This window comes from Arachis ipaensis, chromosome B2 (assembly GCF_059453495.1).
Source record: "Arachis ipaensis isolate K30076 ecotype BB chromosome B2, ASM5945349v1, whole genome shotgun sequence".
Taxonomy (NCBI): domain Eukaryota; kingdom Viridiplantae; phylum Streptophyta; class Magnoliopsida; order Fabales; family Fabaceae; genus Arachis; species Arachis ipaensis.
The window spans coordinates 123,047,252-123,062,143 of record NC_142437.1 but is presented as its reverse complement, the minus strand read 5'-3'; the positions used below and the strand labels follow the sequence as shown (position 1 = coordinate 123,062,143).

At 35.2% G+C, this 14,892-nt stretch overlaps 1 protein-coding gene across 3 annotated transcripts; it reads left to right on the top strand.

The window, feature by feature from the left end:
- Positions 1-8,537: 8,537 nt before the first annotated feature.
- Positions 8,538-14,376, top strand: LOC148575484 (putative disease resistance RPP13-like protein 1). Of its 3 annotated transcripts, none has more exons than XM_088504225.1 (2): positions 8,538-8,910; positions 10,364-13,937. In XM_088504225.1, exons 1-2 carry the CDS (start codon positions 8,789-8,791, stop codon positions 13,935-13,937), a joined length of 3,696 nt encoding a protein of 1,231 aa, XP_088360351.1. In that variant the 5' UTR covers positions 8,538-8,788. The 3 variants fall into 3 exon arrangements, with proteins under 3 accessions (XP_088360351.1, XP_088360350.1, XP_088360349.1); XM_088504224.1 differs by lacking the exon at positions 8,538-8,910 and adding an exon at positions 14,035-14,376 and having other exon boundaries at positions 10,123-13,933; XM_088504223.1 differs by lacking the exon at positions 8,538-8,910 and having other exon boundaries at positions 10,123-13,937.
- The last annotated feature ends 516 nt before the right edge of the window (positions 14,377-14,892 follow it).

Genomic DNA, 14,892 nt, shown 5'->3' with positions numbered 1-14,892 from the left:
TTTGAAAAGATTTCTGATAAGAAAGTATTATCTAATTGATTTGATTCGATATCTTATATATATTAGAAATATCAAAGATTTGTTGTATTTGAAATTATATGTTTTGAATTGGTTTGGGAGACTCGTATTAGAAAACCGTAGTTAACGGCGGTTATGACGTTAACTTAGATGCATCTAACTCAGACTCCAGCTAGCAGGGGTGTTGCTAGCCTAACGTGTAGGCCACACGTTAGATCTGTTATTCTGTTAGGACACACAAGAGGAAAGGGCTACCCATAGAGGTGGAGCCGCCCAGGTGTGGACTTTTGATTTGATTTCTGTATGAGAACTCCCTTATTGATTAACTTATTATTATCAATTATTATTTTCTAATTAAAATTACTTTGATAATACTATTTATATGGTCTCATGCCGATTATAGATGTATTGTCTAGTCACTGAGTTGCAAAACTCACCCCGTTTTTCTAAAATTATTATTCAGGAATAGATAATTGACTATGTGAGACTTTCTATTCAAGAGTAATAATCTACAACGAGTATCTATTCTTTATCGAGTTCCTAGGTGTATATGCTCCATATGTCACAGGCAGGATCTAACTATTCTTAATTATTTTAATTTTTGTTAAAAATGTATAATTATTTATTTTAGAACTTGTAAAATATTTGTAAATTTCTTATTCAACTTATATTTGCGTATGTTATGCTTGCTTGGGGATTATTTTCCTGAGTGCCGTTCATGGCTCATTTTCGGCCGTGACAAAGTGGTATCAGAGCTTAGGTTTAATCTGTATAATATGGAGCAAGTGTCCTATGGTAGGATCACAATTGTATAAATAGAAGCGCGCCTATTTGTATAAATTGTGGCACTATCAAAGGCCTATAGGAATGTCCTCTTTGTCCTCTATGTCATTGTTGTCTTCTGATTATTGTGATCATGCGTCTTCTGCCGCTTCTTTCTACTCCTGTCCTTTTGCACCCAATCTTGACTTATCCTTTGGTAGATTTTTTCGAATGTGTTTTGGCAATGATTTCAGCTTTGGTTCCGGTTCGCAATTTCTCTCGTATCTAGTTCTAATTTTCTTCGTTTTTGTGAATGTATGCTTTAATCTTCTTCGTCTTCGTGTTGTTCTATGATTCCTGATGTCAATAGTTCATGAATTACTTAAAAGATTCAATCTATGTTTGCTGCGAATTACCATCTGATTCCTTTATGGAATTCTATTTGAATTTGTTGAACGCATAGATTTGTTGAGTTACTAATTAAGCTGCTTTGTTCTAGATTTGATAAGCGATATTGGAGTTTTCTTCTTATGTTGATAATCTTTGGAGTTATGACCTAATTTTGATTTGCTTGTAATCCTTTCTTTCAAAACAAGAATTTTGAAAACGGTTATTTAGTTGCTCAAGAAAAAGGACTATGCGATGAACATATGAATGTAGTGTTGTTGTTTGTTGGATTGATGATTTTTTCTGCTTAGGTGTAGTGAATTATTTAGATAATCAGTTAGCTGGATCGAAGGTCTTTTCCAATCTAAGAGCTTTCAGTTAATTTAGTACTTTGCTTATGGAAAAAAAAATTCTTTCGTTTATTAGCAACTTTCTTCAACATGTCAGTGGTCTACAATAACATAGTGTTTTTAAGTTGAATATCAGATGTTCTGTCATGTGCATGATGGAAGCTATCTAATAATCTTGTTATATGTAAAAAGGAATTTGGTTTACTCATTCTTTCATGTGTCATAGCCGAACCCAAGCCCGGTACACTTGCGGTACATAGCCGGTCCCAAACCCGGATAAAGGAGGAGGGTTGTGTTAGGTCTTCGGCAACCAACATAAAAATATAGTCGAACCCCCATGACATGGATTCTTTCATGTATCATATGCTTAAAAAAATGAGTTTTGGCAGCAAATTCAAAACACTTGAAAAAGAATCAGACAATTGTACCTTAGTTTAGTCAGGGCTTCATTCTATTTGTATCTTAAATTCCTTCCCTCTCATCTAATTATATCTCTTTAATTTATGAAAAATTAATTGCTGTTGTTGAAATTTTGACAAAGTGAGTTTGGAAGCAGTTATATGTACAACTACATGTAGACCATCACAACTTTGTGGATTGCCTAATCTTGTCCAAGTTGATTTAGAGTAGAATGGTTTACTTGGTTTTAGTTTTTCCCTGCTATTTTAAACTTATCATTGCATAAGATGATTTTCAGGAAGACATTCCGTAAATAAATTGAATGGTTCAGTCTTCAAATTGCCAAGCACTCATTGATCGAAGTAACAGAATTATTTATAATTATATTAGTTTTAAAAATTTTATCTATTTTGCTCATTGATTTTGTAGGCAATGTGGATGTTAGTATCTGCAATTCTGCATGGAACATGTTTAAACTGACGTGCATATAATGAATCTCATTATTTGAATTGGCTATGTTTGTAAACATGGTAGTTCCAATATGAAAAAAACCGGAAAGTTTTGAAACAAGATCATGTTTTTTTTTTCTTGAGATATATTTTCTGGATATTTTTCATGGAATATAATCTGATAGTAATGTGTTTAGCTTAGCACTTGAACATGACATGAGTTAAAATATCTAGCATTATCACATCTTGTGGTGTGGTTATTGAGCATGGTGCATACAGGACTAGAAATTATAACATGTGAGAAATAGTTCTTTTAAGCTCCTTTCTTTTTATTTAAGTAATGGTAATCGTTAAGTTTGAGAACGCTAGGTATTCTTTTCGAGTTAGTTTGTGTCGAAGTATGCGTTTTGATCGTGCCACGTGATTTGACATATCATTCATTCTTCTATCTTTCATATCGGGAGTTCCTTGTTTTAATTCTTCTTGAAATGCAATACATCTTAAACATATCTCGATCTGATCATGCTGCTGGCTATCCCTTAGATTCTTGACAATATAAGTGTCGACTTTGCTTTTCTCCACGTGAACTATGTAACAACTTGATGTAAATCTGAACATGCTTTGTTGTGATACATTATATCTTGTGGTAGTCTCCTGGAGTTTCTTATTTCGGGTCTTCTTTGAAAAAGTTTTGATTTTATTCTTCTTCTACCTGATCGTGTCCCTATCATTCTTTGAATTTTTGATAAGATAGCCCTAGATCTTGCCTGCATTTTTCTACATGGATTGAGTAACTTCCTTATGTTGTTTGGGCCTGCTTGTTTGCAATGCACCACCTATTTCATTAATTTATAAGAGACCTTCACCCTGGATTTTTTTTTCTTTGAATATAACTCGATTCTCTTTCAACCACATCCCATTTGCTCATGCATATCCTTGTGTGATTGTGCACCTAGGTATCCTCCGAGGTTCTTGAGGAAAAACATTTGCCCGACATCTATTAATCTCCAATTCATAAACCTTGCATCTTTTGTTTCAACTTAAATTTTTTTGACGTGATAGCATTTATCCTTTTATCATTTCCTTTGAAATGTTCGTTTCATATTTTTTCTTTGAGCATGTGAAATAATTCTCTTAGTTTTATCTATTGTTGATGAATGTCTTATTTGATTGTATTCCTAATCATTCTCTTAAATCCTTGTGAACATTGACATTGACTTTAGTAACCATTTCCTGTGAGCTTTGTACTTCTTTTATTGTTCCTATCAAAGTTCCTTGATTTGGATTTCTTTCTTAAAATGCAAATTGACTTTCTTTCTAGAACACTTCGTTTAAGTTGCAATCCTATGCATCCTTCTGAATTCTTACGAACACCGTCCGTGACGTTTGATCTTCTATTCCTAAGTTTTGTATTCCACTGAGTAAACTCGAACTTGTTTCGATGTCACGTGCAATTCCTAGATATAACTAGCAATACGTTAGTTTTACAAAACACGAATTATGGACGCGGAAGGTGAAATTTTTAAGTGTGCAACGTTACAAGAAATGTGAAGATAAGTTATGCTGAAGTTTGAGAAGTTGAAATTCCAATTCTTGATGTGAGACCGATTGCTACCATGGATATATTGCATATGTGCAACAGAATAAGAAGATTGGGAAGTGCGAGTGTTCTGAGGAGAAAGTTAAGGAGATTTTGGTACAAGTTGAAGAGTGCTATAGGTGTTTGTCTTATCAAAGGAACAAGAGTGTGTGTGAATGTTAACCACATCTTTTTAACACAAACCTATCTTGTAAATTTTGCACCTCATTATAGTTCTTTCTCATGTTTGGTAAAGTGCTAAAACCAAGTAAAGTTTTGAAGGTTATATCAATTTTCGAGGACGAAAATTTTTGTAAGGATGGTAGAATGTAAAATCCCTAAAATACCCTTATTTCTCTTTTTCTCCCCCAAACCAGAAACCCTAGTTCTCAAAATTGGGAAACCCTTTACCCAGCCACCAGCCACACCCACGAAAGAGAGACGAGAGATCCAAAGAGTGGGGAGCCGCGAGGGAAGAAGAGGAAGTAGGGAGAGATTGGATCACGCCCAGTCATCACCGTCGTGCTGCGTCTCGCTGTCGCCGCGATCGCGCCTGGTGCTGCACGCCGAGCTCATTCCTTCATCGTCAACGCTGCCAGAGGGGAGAGAAGAGGGCGACGTGATGCAAGCCAAGGCCGAGAGGAAGGGGACGCTGCCGTGCCTCCATCGCGATTGATCCGCCGCCACTGCTGTTGGGTCCGCCGTGGGAAGAAACGCGATGGTGGGAAAAGAATCTGTCACTGCTGCTGAGCTCTGCCCCTGTTTTTGGTTTGTCTTTCTAAAGCCGCTGCTGTCATTGGAGTTACATGATTGGAGGAAAGATGGAACTGCTGCTGCCATGGCCGCCGCGCCTCTACCACTAAGAAACGCCTAGCCGCCGCCGTCGAAGCCAGCCTCACCGCCATTGTCGTAGTTGTAGATTCGGAGCTTCGAAGAGAGAGGAGTTCCCGGAGAGAAAGAAACGCCAAGGAGGAGGGACCATCCACTGCTGCGCTGTTCCTGTCGCCGTTCGGATGTATCTGAGCTAAGCCATCGTCCTTGCCGCCAGAGTTGTTGGTGCTGCTAGAGCTAAACTGCTCCTGTCATTATCCGGGTCCAGCCTTTTTCCTTGATTCTGCTCTAGCTTTCTGGTCCTATTATGCCACCATTTAATCTATCTTATCCTTGTTTTAATTCGATTTTAGTTTTGCCTGTTTTAGATTCTCAGAACTATCGCCAGCTCCATCTTTTGTGGCTACTCCGGTCCAAATCTTTGCTCTCATTCGTTTTATTCTACTCCAATCCTCTTCACCTTGAATTTGGCACTCCGGGTTTATTATCTTCGGTCTCTTGGGACCACATTGTGAGTAGGCTTTACATTTATAACTGTTAAGCTTTTGGTTTATGCTATTATGAGTTTTTAATTATATTTATAAAACTATTATTGAAGAACTTTGATTTGATTAGAATAATTGATTTATTATAGCTGATTAATTATTTTTATGAAATTCATACTTTAGAAATTTTACATGAGACTATATATATGTTTGATAAAGCTTTATATTAATTTAGAATATTGATTTTATTCGAATATATACTTTTGAAATATTAAAGTATTTGTTGGCACTCACTTTTAAATTATGAGATATGTTTTTATGATTGAGAAAATATGATTTGAAAAGATTTCTGATAAGAAAGTATTATCTGATTGATTTGATTCGATATCTTATATATATTAGAAATATCAAAGATTTGTTGTATTTGAAAGTATATGTTTTGAATTGGTTTGGGAGACTCGTATTAGAAAACCGTAGTTAACGGCGGTTATGACGTTAACTTAGATGCATCTAACTCAGACTCCAGCTAGCAGGGGTGTTGCTAGCCTAACGTGTAGGCCACACGTTAGATCTGTTATTCTGTTAGGACACACAAGAGGAAAGGGCTACCCATAGAGGTGGAGCCGCCCAGGTGTGGACTTTTGATTTGATTTCTGTATGAGAACTCCCTTATTGATTAACTTATTATTATCAATTATTATTTTCTAATTAAAATTACTTTGATAATACTATTTATATGGTCTCATGCCGATTATAGATGTATTGTCTAGTCACTGAGTTGCAAAACTCACCCCGTTTTCCTAAAATTATTTTTCAGGAATAGATACTTGACTATGTGAGACTTTCTATTCAAGAGTAATAATCTGCAACGAGTATCTATTCTTTATCGAGTTCCTAGGTGTATATGCTCCATATGTCACAGGCAGGATCTAACTATTCTTAATTATTTTAATTTTTGTTAAAAATGTATAATTATTTATTTTAGAACTTGAAAAATATTTGTAAATTTCTTATTCAACTTATATTTGCGTATGTTAGGCTTGCTTGGGGATTATTTTCCTGAGTGCCGATCATGGCTCATTTTCGGCCGTGACAGCTAGCAAATTAAATTTTGAAATCCATCTCAAAATAAGAAATGGGATCCGTTGGAAGGATGCAGCAATGTAACAAAAGGAATGGGTTTCATTTGTATAAAGCAATATATTGTGCCCCATCTCCTTTTGATTTCGGACTAGCCTCTTTGTTGGGCTTTTAAATTGGTTTTTCTGGTCCAATAGCAAAGTATTTAATTCAGCCAAACAATTTAACCAAGGTTGAAAGTAAAATTTATTTTGGGCTTGTAACAACTTTCTTTTTTTGCCCAAACAGAACCTGCATAACAAAAATTAATTTAATCAACATATATGAATTGAAATTAAATTAATATTTTTGCAATTAATCAAATTAATAATGTTTAGTCATCACAAATGTTAACTTAGAGTTTTCCAAACTCATTAATATGAATTATTCTCCACATCCAAATTTATCCAAGTAATTTAGAGGCATGCGCTTCTCCTTCTCCGATCCTTCTTCTTCTCCTTGTTTCAAATTCACGCACGTGAGGAGCTTTTTCTTCTTCTTCTTCTCACGCTTGTTTATACACGGAGCATCTTCTTCGCGTTCCTCCTTCTTCTCATTCTCCTTCCTTTTTTGCGTTCCTTCTTCTTCGTGTGTTTTCTCCTTATCATCGTTCTTTTGTTGTTGTTGTATTTTTTTTTCTTTTCCTCCTTCTTTTCCTAGTGAAGAAGCAGTAGACGGTGAGGAGGAAGAGTTTTGAATTGTGCAGAACAGAAATGAATCGAAATTACATTTAGAATGAACTGAATATGATTTCAGTTCATTTCTGAATATAATTTCAGTTTATTTTTGAGTGAATTATTTTGTTATGATTCTTCTTATTTCACTATCTTGATAGGAATAAAGCCAAGAAAAAAAAGAAAAAAAATCAAACAAAAAAGAAGAAATAAGAAGAAAAAGTTCTTCAAAATTTCTCATTATATTCTTCTTTTTTTGTCTTATTCATCTAATCAAATAAAGAAGAAGAAATACATAATACTACAAAATCACTTGATAGATTTGGATATGTTTTTGTTCATGATTCAATTTTATTTGTGTGTTTATTTTCGAATTAAGTTTGTGTGTCACAATTATTAGGTAATTTCAATTTATTCTGGATTTAAATAAGGTGCATTTAATATGTTCTTGTTTTGAAACGAGTTTACATTCTGAATTTAATTTTCGATTCATTCTAAATATAATTTCAGTTCATTTCTCAACATAATTTCAGTTCATTTCTGTTCTGCACAATTCAAAACTCTTCTTCCTCACCTTCTATGGCTTCTTCACCAAGGAGAGAAGGAAGAAAAGAAAAAAAAATACAGCAACAACAACAACAACAAAAGAATGATGATAAGGAGAAAACACGTGAAGAAAAAGGAACGCGAAAAAGATCAAAGAGGAGGAGGAGGAACGTGAAGAAGAAGGCGAAGAAGAAGAAGAAGTTCCGTGCATAAACGAACGTGAGGAGAAGGAGAAGGAGGAGAAGAAGGAGAAGAAGAAGAAGGAGAACAAGGAAAAGAAGAAGAAGGAGAAGAAGCACGTGTAATCAGTAATCACACTCTTTTAACGATTGTGGTTTTTGTTGGTGTTGGGTCTATTTGAATGAACTTGGATGAAAAAAATATGTAAATGTGTAACAACCCTGAATAAATATTAATTGTATTTAATCGTTATTTTTTAATTTAATTGAGTAATAATACATATTAAATTTAATTAATTATTAAGAGGATTAAATTTTTGTATCATTACTATGGAAAGATTTATTATCTTTTATATTGTAAAATTAAATGATGAGACATAATTATAGAAATTAATACAGCATAAGTTTATTCTATAATAGGTTTATATTATTTTTATATAATAAAAATAGATAGATAAATAGATAGATAGATAGAGAGATTGATAGATCAATTGATTAAAAAATTTATAAGAAATTTAAAGAAATTAGGTTCGATTAATAACTATTTTAAAATATTTTTATAAAATTGTGAGAGAGATCAAATTAGACCAAATATGAGAGAGACCAAGAGAGATTAAAATAGTTCTTGTTGTTGTGGTTGTTATTATTTTTCGATAAAATGATAATCTCTAAAATGGCCAGAAATTACTAATTTTTTGAACAAATTGATGTGGTTGCTGCACTATCCACTATGCATGATGTATTGGAACCAAATTTTTTTATTCGTTAATTCGAGATTCCTCAATATTTTGCTGTCCAAAAAAAAAATTTACAGCAATGGGTGAAAGACGACCATAAAGTTCATCAAGTCAACTTCACTCACCACCACCACCACACAATCCAAAGACTTGCCTTAGCTTCGAAACCCAGAGAGTACTTTGCAAACTGCTAGCCCTTCCCTCTTCCATCGCCTTTCTTTCTTTGTTCTGAATTCTGATCCCATCTGATCTGCTGCACTTGAAATCCCAATCATGGCTGAAAAACTCTACGGTGGAGCTTACCTCTCTCCCCTTGTTGATGCTGTTTTGGACAACACGACTTCAATACTTGAAGAAGACGACTCTTTCCTCGAAAGGAACAACTTGCTTGTTAGGTTGCAGAATCGTCTGTATGCCATTGCATTGTAAAATAATAGCTTGTTTTTTTTTTTTCGGAACCTACTCTTTTGGAGATTGAGACTTCTATGTTCATGGTCTGCAACGGAAAATTTTCTGTATTATTTTTATAGTGAAGTAAGAGTGGCAAAAGTTAACCAATGAAACAGTACAACACCAAAGAAATGATAAGTTAAGAGAATTCAAAATTTTTAATAATGGATAAACAATGAAAAGGGAATGAATTAAGATGATGATGGTGAACGATTTTTAATAACCATCTGTCCACTTGCATTCACTAACTCTCCTTCTCCATTAGGTGACAACAAGTCCTTGTTATTGGGGTTTAATTCATCATTAGCCACTCGAATCCCTTGGCCATTATTCTTTTGCATACACGTATTTATTTTCCCCCCTCTATTTTATTGTGCATTGTTGATTAAGAATTGTATGTTTCATTAGAAAAATAAAAAAATTAGTCAATAATGCAGCAACAACTATGTTTATCCCACTAAATATAAGTGAAAACTTAAATAGTAACAATAAGATCTTTGACAAGAATAAAAGTTGAAATTTCCTCCTCAAACCATCAAATAAGAGAAGAAATAAAAAATAGGAAGACATGTGAAGGCAGCACTGAGTATCATCAAGAATTACATATTTAGATTTCTTTCTTAAGGATGTAAATCACACACTTGCAAGTGCATCAACCAACTGTTTATCATTCAAAACAACATCCCATAGAATTTATCATCAGAAAATGGTTAATATAATTCACAATTCGTAATGTTATTTTTTCACATATGTTTTAACATTACTTTTTTCTAAAGAAATTGTTAACAGATGTCTAAATTTTCTTAATTTTGTACACTTTCAGTATAACAAATATTTTAAAAGATTGACCAAATATATAGATGGTTGGAGACCGATCAAGTATTTTCGAATTGTAAAAAGACACTGTCATTCGAATAAATGGTCAAAGACCAAAAAAGTATTTATTCTTTTTATTTAAGATAATAGATATGATAAGAATTACTAGAATTCAGTTGTTAAAGAATTAGTAAAGAACCCGATCATAAAGTTCATCAAAGTCAACTTCATCTAAAAAATAGTAAAGTTAATTTTTAGAAAAAAGAAATAAAAATCTAACAAAAGGAAAGGAGAAAAATTATCTTACATTTAAGCCATTAAACATTAATGGTGGAAAGTAATACACATTATTCACCTATAGTTGTTGTGTGGTTAAGGTGAGAAGAGTTTTAATAAAAGTTTTCTTTCTTTGTTATGATCCCATCTGATCTGCTGCACTAGAGATTCACCCATGGCTGCAAAACCTTATGGTGGAGCTTACCTCTCTCCCTTGGTTGAGGTTGTTTTGGATAACCTGTCTTCAATGTTCGAAGATGACTCTGTCCTCAACGGAAACCACTCTGCCCTTGAGTTGCTTGGAAGGTTGCAGAATTGTCTGTATAATGTTGGACCTGTTCTTGATGATGCTGAGCTGAAGCAGTTCAGTGACAAGAAAGTGAAGGAATGGCTTGTTGATCTTCAAGATGCTCTCTATATGGCCGATGACTTGCTCGATGAGATCTCCACTAAAGCCGCCATCGCTGCCACTAAAAGGGATGCAGGTAACTCTTCTTCCTGGTCTCACCTTGTTGATTCATATATAGAAGATACTGGTGACATAGAAAAAATAGTTGGAAGACTAGAGACTGTCGTAGCAGGCAAAATTTCACTTCCTCTGAAGGAGGTTGCAAAGTTGGACATGTCATGGAGATTTCCATCCACATGTCTTGTTGAACCACCGGAGATATGTGGCAGGAAAGAAGACAAGGAGGCCATACTGAAACTGTTGTTGGATGATGATGATGCTGGTGATGGTGATTTATCTGTCATTCCCATTGTGGGCATGGGCGGAATAGGAAAGACTACTTTGGCCCAGTTGGTTTACCACGATGACAAAGTGAAGGAGAGTTTTGATTTTCGAGGTTGGGTTTGTGTGTCGGAAGAGTTTAATGTTGTCAAGGTCACCAAGACTATAATTGAGGCAATAGTTTGGTGGCGTTATGACTTGACAGATTTGAATTTACTTCAGCATGATTTAAGAGAAGAGTTGTCAAGGAAAAAGTTCTTCATTGTCTTGGACGATGTATGGGATAAAAATTATGATGATTTGAATAGGTTTCTAAAACCTTTTCAAAAAGGGGTTAAGGGAAGTAAAATTCTCATAACTACAAGAAATAAAAACGTGGCTTCTATAGTGCAGACTATTTCACCTCATGAACTGAGTCCATTGTCTGATGAAGATTGTTGGTTGGTGTTTTCAAAGCATGCACGTCTTTCAACTATTTCTTCGGAGAATCCAACCCTGGAAAAAATCGGCAGAGATATGGTAAAGAGGTGTGATGGATTGCCCTTGGCAGCTCAAGCCCTTGGAGGCTTATTGCGTGGAAATTCGGATATCAGGTCTTGGAATCATTTACTAAAGAGTGAAATCTGGGAACTTTCAGATGACAAGACAAATGTTGTTCCAGCATTAAGAATAAGTTATTATTTTCTTCCTTCATATTTGAAGCAGTGCTTTATTTATTGTTCCTTGTATCCCAAGAGCTATGAATTTATCAAGGATGAATTGATATTGTTATGGATGGCTGAGAATTTTTTGCAACCAGTAGATAAAAAGACTGTGGAAGAAGTTGGTGGTGAATATTTTGATGAATTAATTGCGAGATCATTTTTCCAACCTCACAATTCCCGCGAAAAGATATTTGTGATGCATAATCTTGTGCATGATTTAGCAATGACGTGTGCTGGAGAATTGTATTTCAGAGCCAAAGAGCTTCGGAATGCAGTTGAGGTTGATATTAAAGCTCGTCATTTGTCACATAATGCCAAAGGCAATTATCCAATGTCAAAACTTTTGGGAGTTTGCGATACAGTAAAACATACAAGGACATTTCTTGAAATCAATTTGGAGACATGGATCCCATTTAACATAGAAAACGCAACTTGTATCTTGTTGTCACAGTTGAAGTACCTGAGAGCGCTGTCGTTGAAACGCTTTCCTCTTGAGTCAGTACCTGATTCAATAGGTGAGTTGATTCATTTGCGTTACTTGGATATCTCTGAGACCAAGATTGTGACATTGCCAGAGTCATTGGGTAACCTATACAATTTGCAGACCTTGAAGTTGAATACCTGTGGGAGTCTGATAACGCTACCTGTTGGCATGAAAGACCTTGTAAATTTGCGTCATCTTGATATTTATGGGACTGGGTTGTATGAGATGCCGAAAGGCATGAGCAATTTGAAAAGTTTGCAGTTTTTAAGTACTTTTGTTGTTGGAAAGCATGAAGAAAACAAGATTAAAGAATTGGGAGCACTTGCAGGTCTACACAAATCAATTTTCATTTCCAAATTGGACAATGTGGTGAACAGCAGTGAAGCTTTGGAGGCAAGAATGTGTGATAAGGATGGCATTGATTCTATGATGTTGACTTGGTGGTGGAGTAGAGAGAATAGAGTTGATTCTGAAATGCAAAGAGATATACTTGACAAGTTACGACCTCACACTAATGTGAAAGAGTTAGATATGTGGGGTTACAGGGGTACAAGATTTCCAGATTGGGTGGGACATTCTTCCTACCACAAAATCACCAAAATAAGACTGGATGGTTGCAGGAGTTGCTGTATGCTTCCTTCATTTGGACAGTTGCCCTCGTTGAAGCACCTATCAATTTCACATTTTAAAAGTCTGGAAAGTGTGGGTGCTGAGTTTTACTTTAACCAGAATGGTGAATCTTGTTTGGAGACACCACCATTCCCAATGCTTGAAACTCTTAAGTTTGACTCATTGGATTGCTGGAAGGAGTGGCGTTCATTGGAGTTCAATGCGTTTCCGAGACTTAGGGAGCTTTCAATACAGTGCTGTCCCATGTTGATACGAGATTTGCCCAATCATCTACCATCTTTGCAATCATTTACTATTGAGGGTTGCGGGCAGCTGAGGTGTTGTGTTCCAAAAGCTCCTGCAATGACCTCTTTAAGCATATTTGTATACGGGAATGAAGTGAGAATTAGAGAGCTACCTCCTTTACTGCGTCAACTATCAATTGGAGGAATCGATCAGGAGCCGAGTGTGAAGGCCATAATGCATATGCAACCGAGTTGCCTCACTTCTTTATGCATCTCACATTGTTCCTCCCACATATTGTTTCCAGTGAGTGCTATTCCTCCATCAGTACAAGAGTTGACGATCGAGAATTGTGGAGAATCATTTGAATTCCAAATGGATGGGCAACATCACTCGCTGCAGAAACTATCAATAGGGAACAGCTGTGATTCACATACATCCTTCTCGTTATTGGATGCCTTTCCAAAACTCGTGAGTGTTCGTATCAGCGGTTGCCAAAAGATGGAGTCTCTCGTGGTGTCACGCTCTCTTTCTTGTCTCCTTTCTTTATATATCTTCTTTTGTGGGAGTTTGAAATCTGTGTCAACGCTATGGATGGCAGCACCTCAGCTTGAGAAACTCTCATTAGTGGATTGCCGAGAGATTGATTTGTATGATACAGGGCATCCACACCGTAGCCTGAGATATCTTGAAATCACCTACAGCGAGAAACTAGTGAGCTCTGCAGCATTCATGCATCCGCAGTTTCATGGGATTACTAATCTTATCTTTTGTTTTGAAGTTTCTGATTACAGTGAGTGTGTGAAGAGCTTCCCAAAGGAAGGTTGGTTGCCTGCCTCCCTTGAGTCCCTCACAATTAAAGGCCTTAGCAGTGTGGGGACTTTGGAATGCAAGGGACTTGCCCACATCACCTCCCTCCAGGAACTGCGTATTGACTATTGTGACAAGTTGGAGAATATTGAGGGAGAAAAGCTGCCTGCCTCTCTAATAAAACTCGGCATCTATGATAGCCCTTTGCTGGCCGAACGATGCGAGAAGAAGGATCCACAGATTTGGCCCAAAATCTCCCACATTCCCGCCCTTCAAGTTGATCGCAGATGGATTTGGTAATCCAACAACATTCTTCATTCTCTCTACAATATTCTTATTCTTCATTCAGTCATTCTTATTAATGTGTTATACTGTTATATCATACCTTCTCATGCAGATTATCCATGGACCCAACAACACAGGGATGAATGCTGAGAAATAAGACAAGAATAGTAAGATTTTTATATACTTTATAATTTGATTACTCAAAAAACATGATAACAGCTGAGACTGAAACCTTCATGCAGAAAGCAATCGAGCAACAATACGTTAGAAAATTTAATACCTTAGCCTCTTTGTTTCCTTTTGGAATCCACACTTTCGAACATTGAGACTTTTGGTTTTGTTTCTGTTTTTTAGAAATTTTATGTTGGTACAATCTGTTGCAGAATTAAGAACATTATTTTTTTTTTCATATTCTTTTATTAGTATTTCATGAAATTAAGGGTTTGTTTGGGTGAGCTTTTCTTAAAAGATCTTTTTTTGAGTTATCTTTTTTTAAAAGATCTTATAGAGAAGTAAAAGTAATTTTATATTTAGATATCTCATGTAAAAAGGTCTTTTTATCTATCAATTATGTTTGGGTATAACAATATAAAAGCACTTTTTTGTTTATTTATTACATGAAAAACATCTTTTTTTTTTAGGAAAAAAGATCTTTTAAAAAAAGATGTAAATTATAGCTTCTCAAAAAAGATCTTTTTTTGATTTTACTAGTGCTTTTACTTTTACTACTAGAAATTTGCCAAACACGTTAAAAAATAAAAAAAGATCTTTTTTCATTGAAAAAAGATCTTTTTTTAACAAAATAATGGCGCCCAAACATGCACTAAAAGTCTTTGCTTAATAATGTCAATTTAAAATTATCAAATAATGTCATCTTTTTTTTTTACCAAAGATAGGAGACTCGAACCCGCATCCTCTTAATTGAGTATGGGAAGACTATGCCATTTGGGCTATAACTCATTGGCTCAAA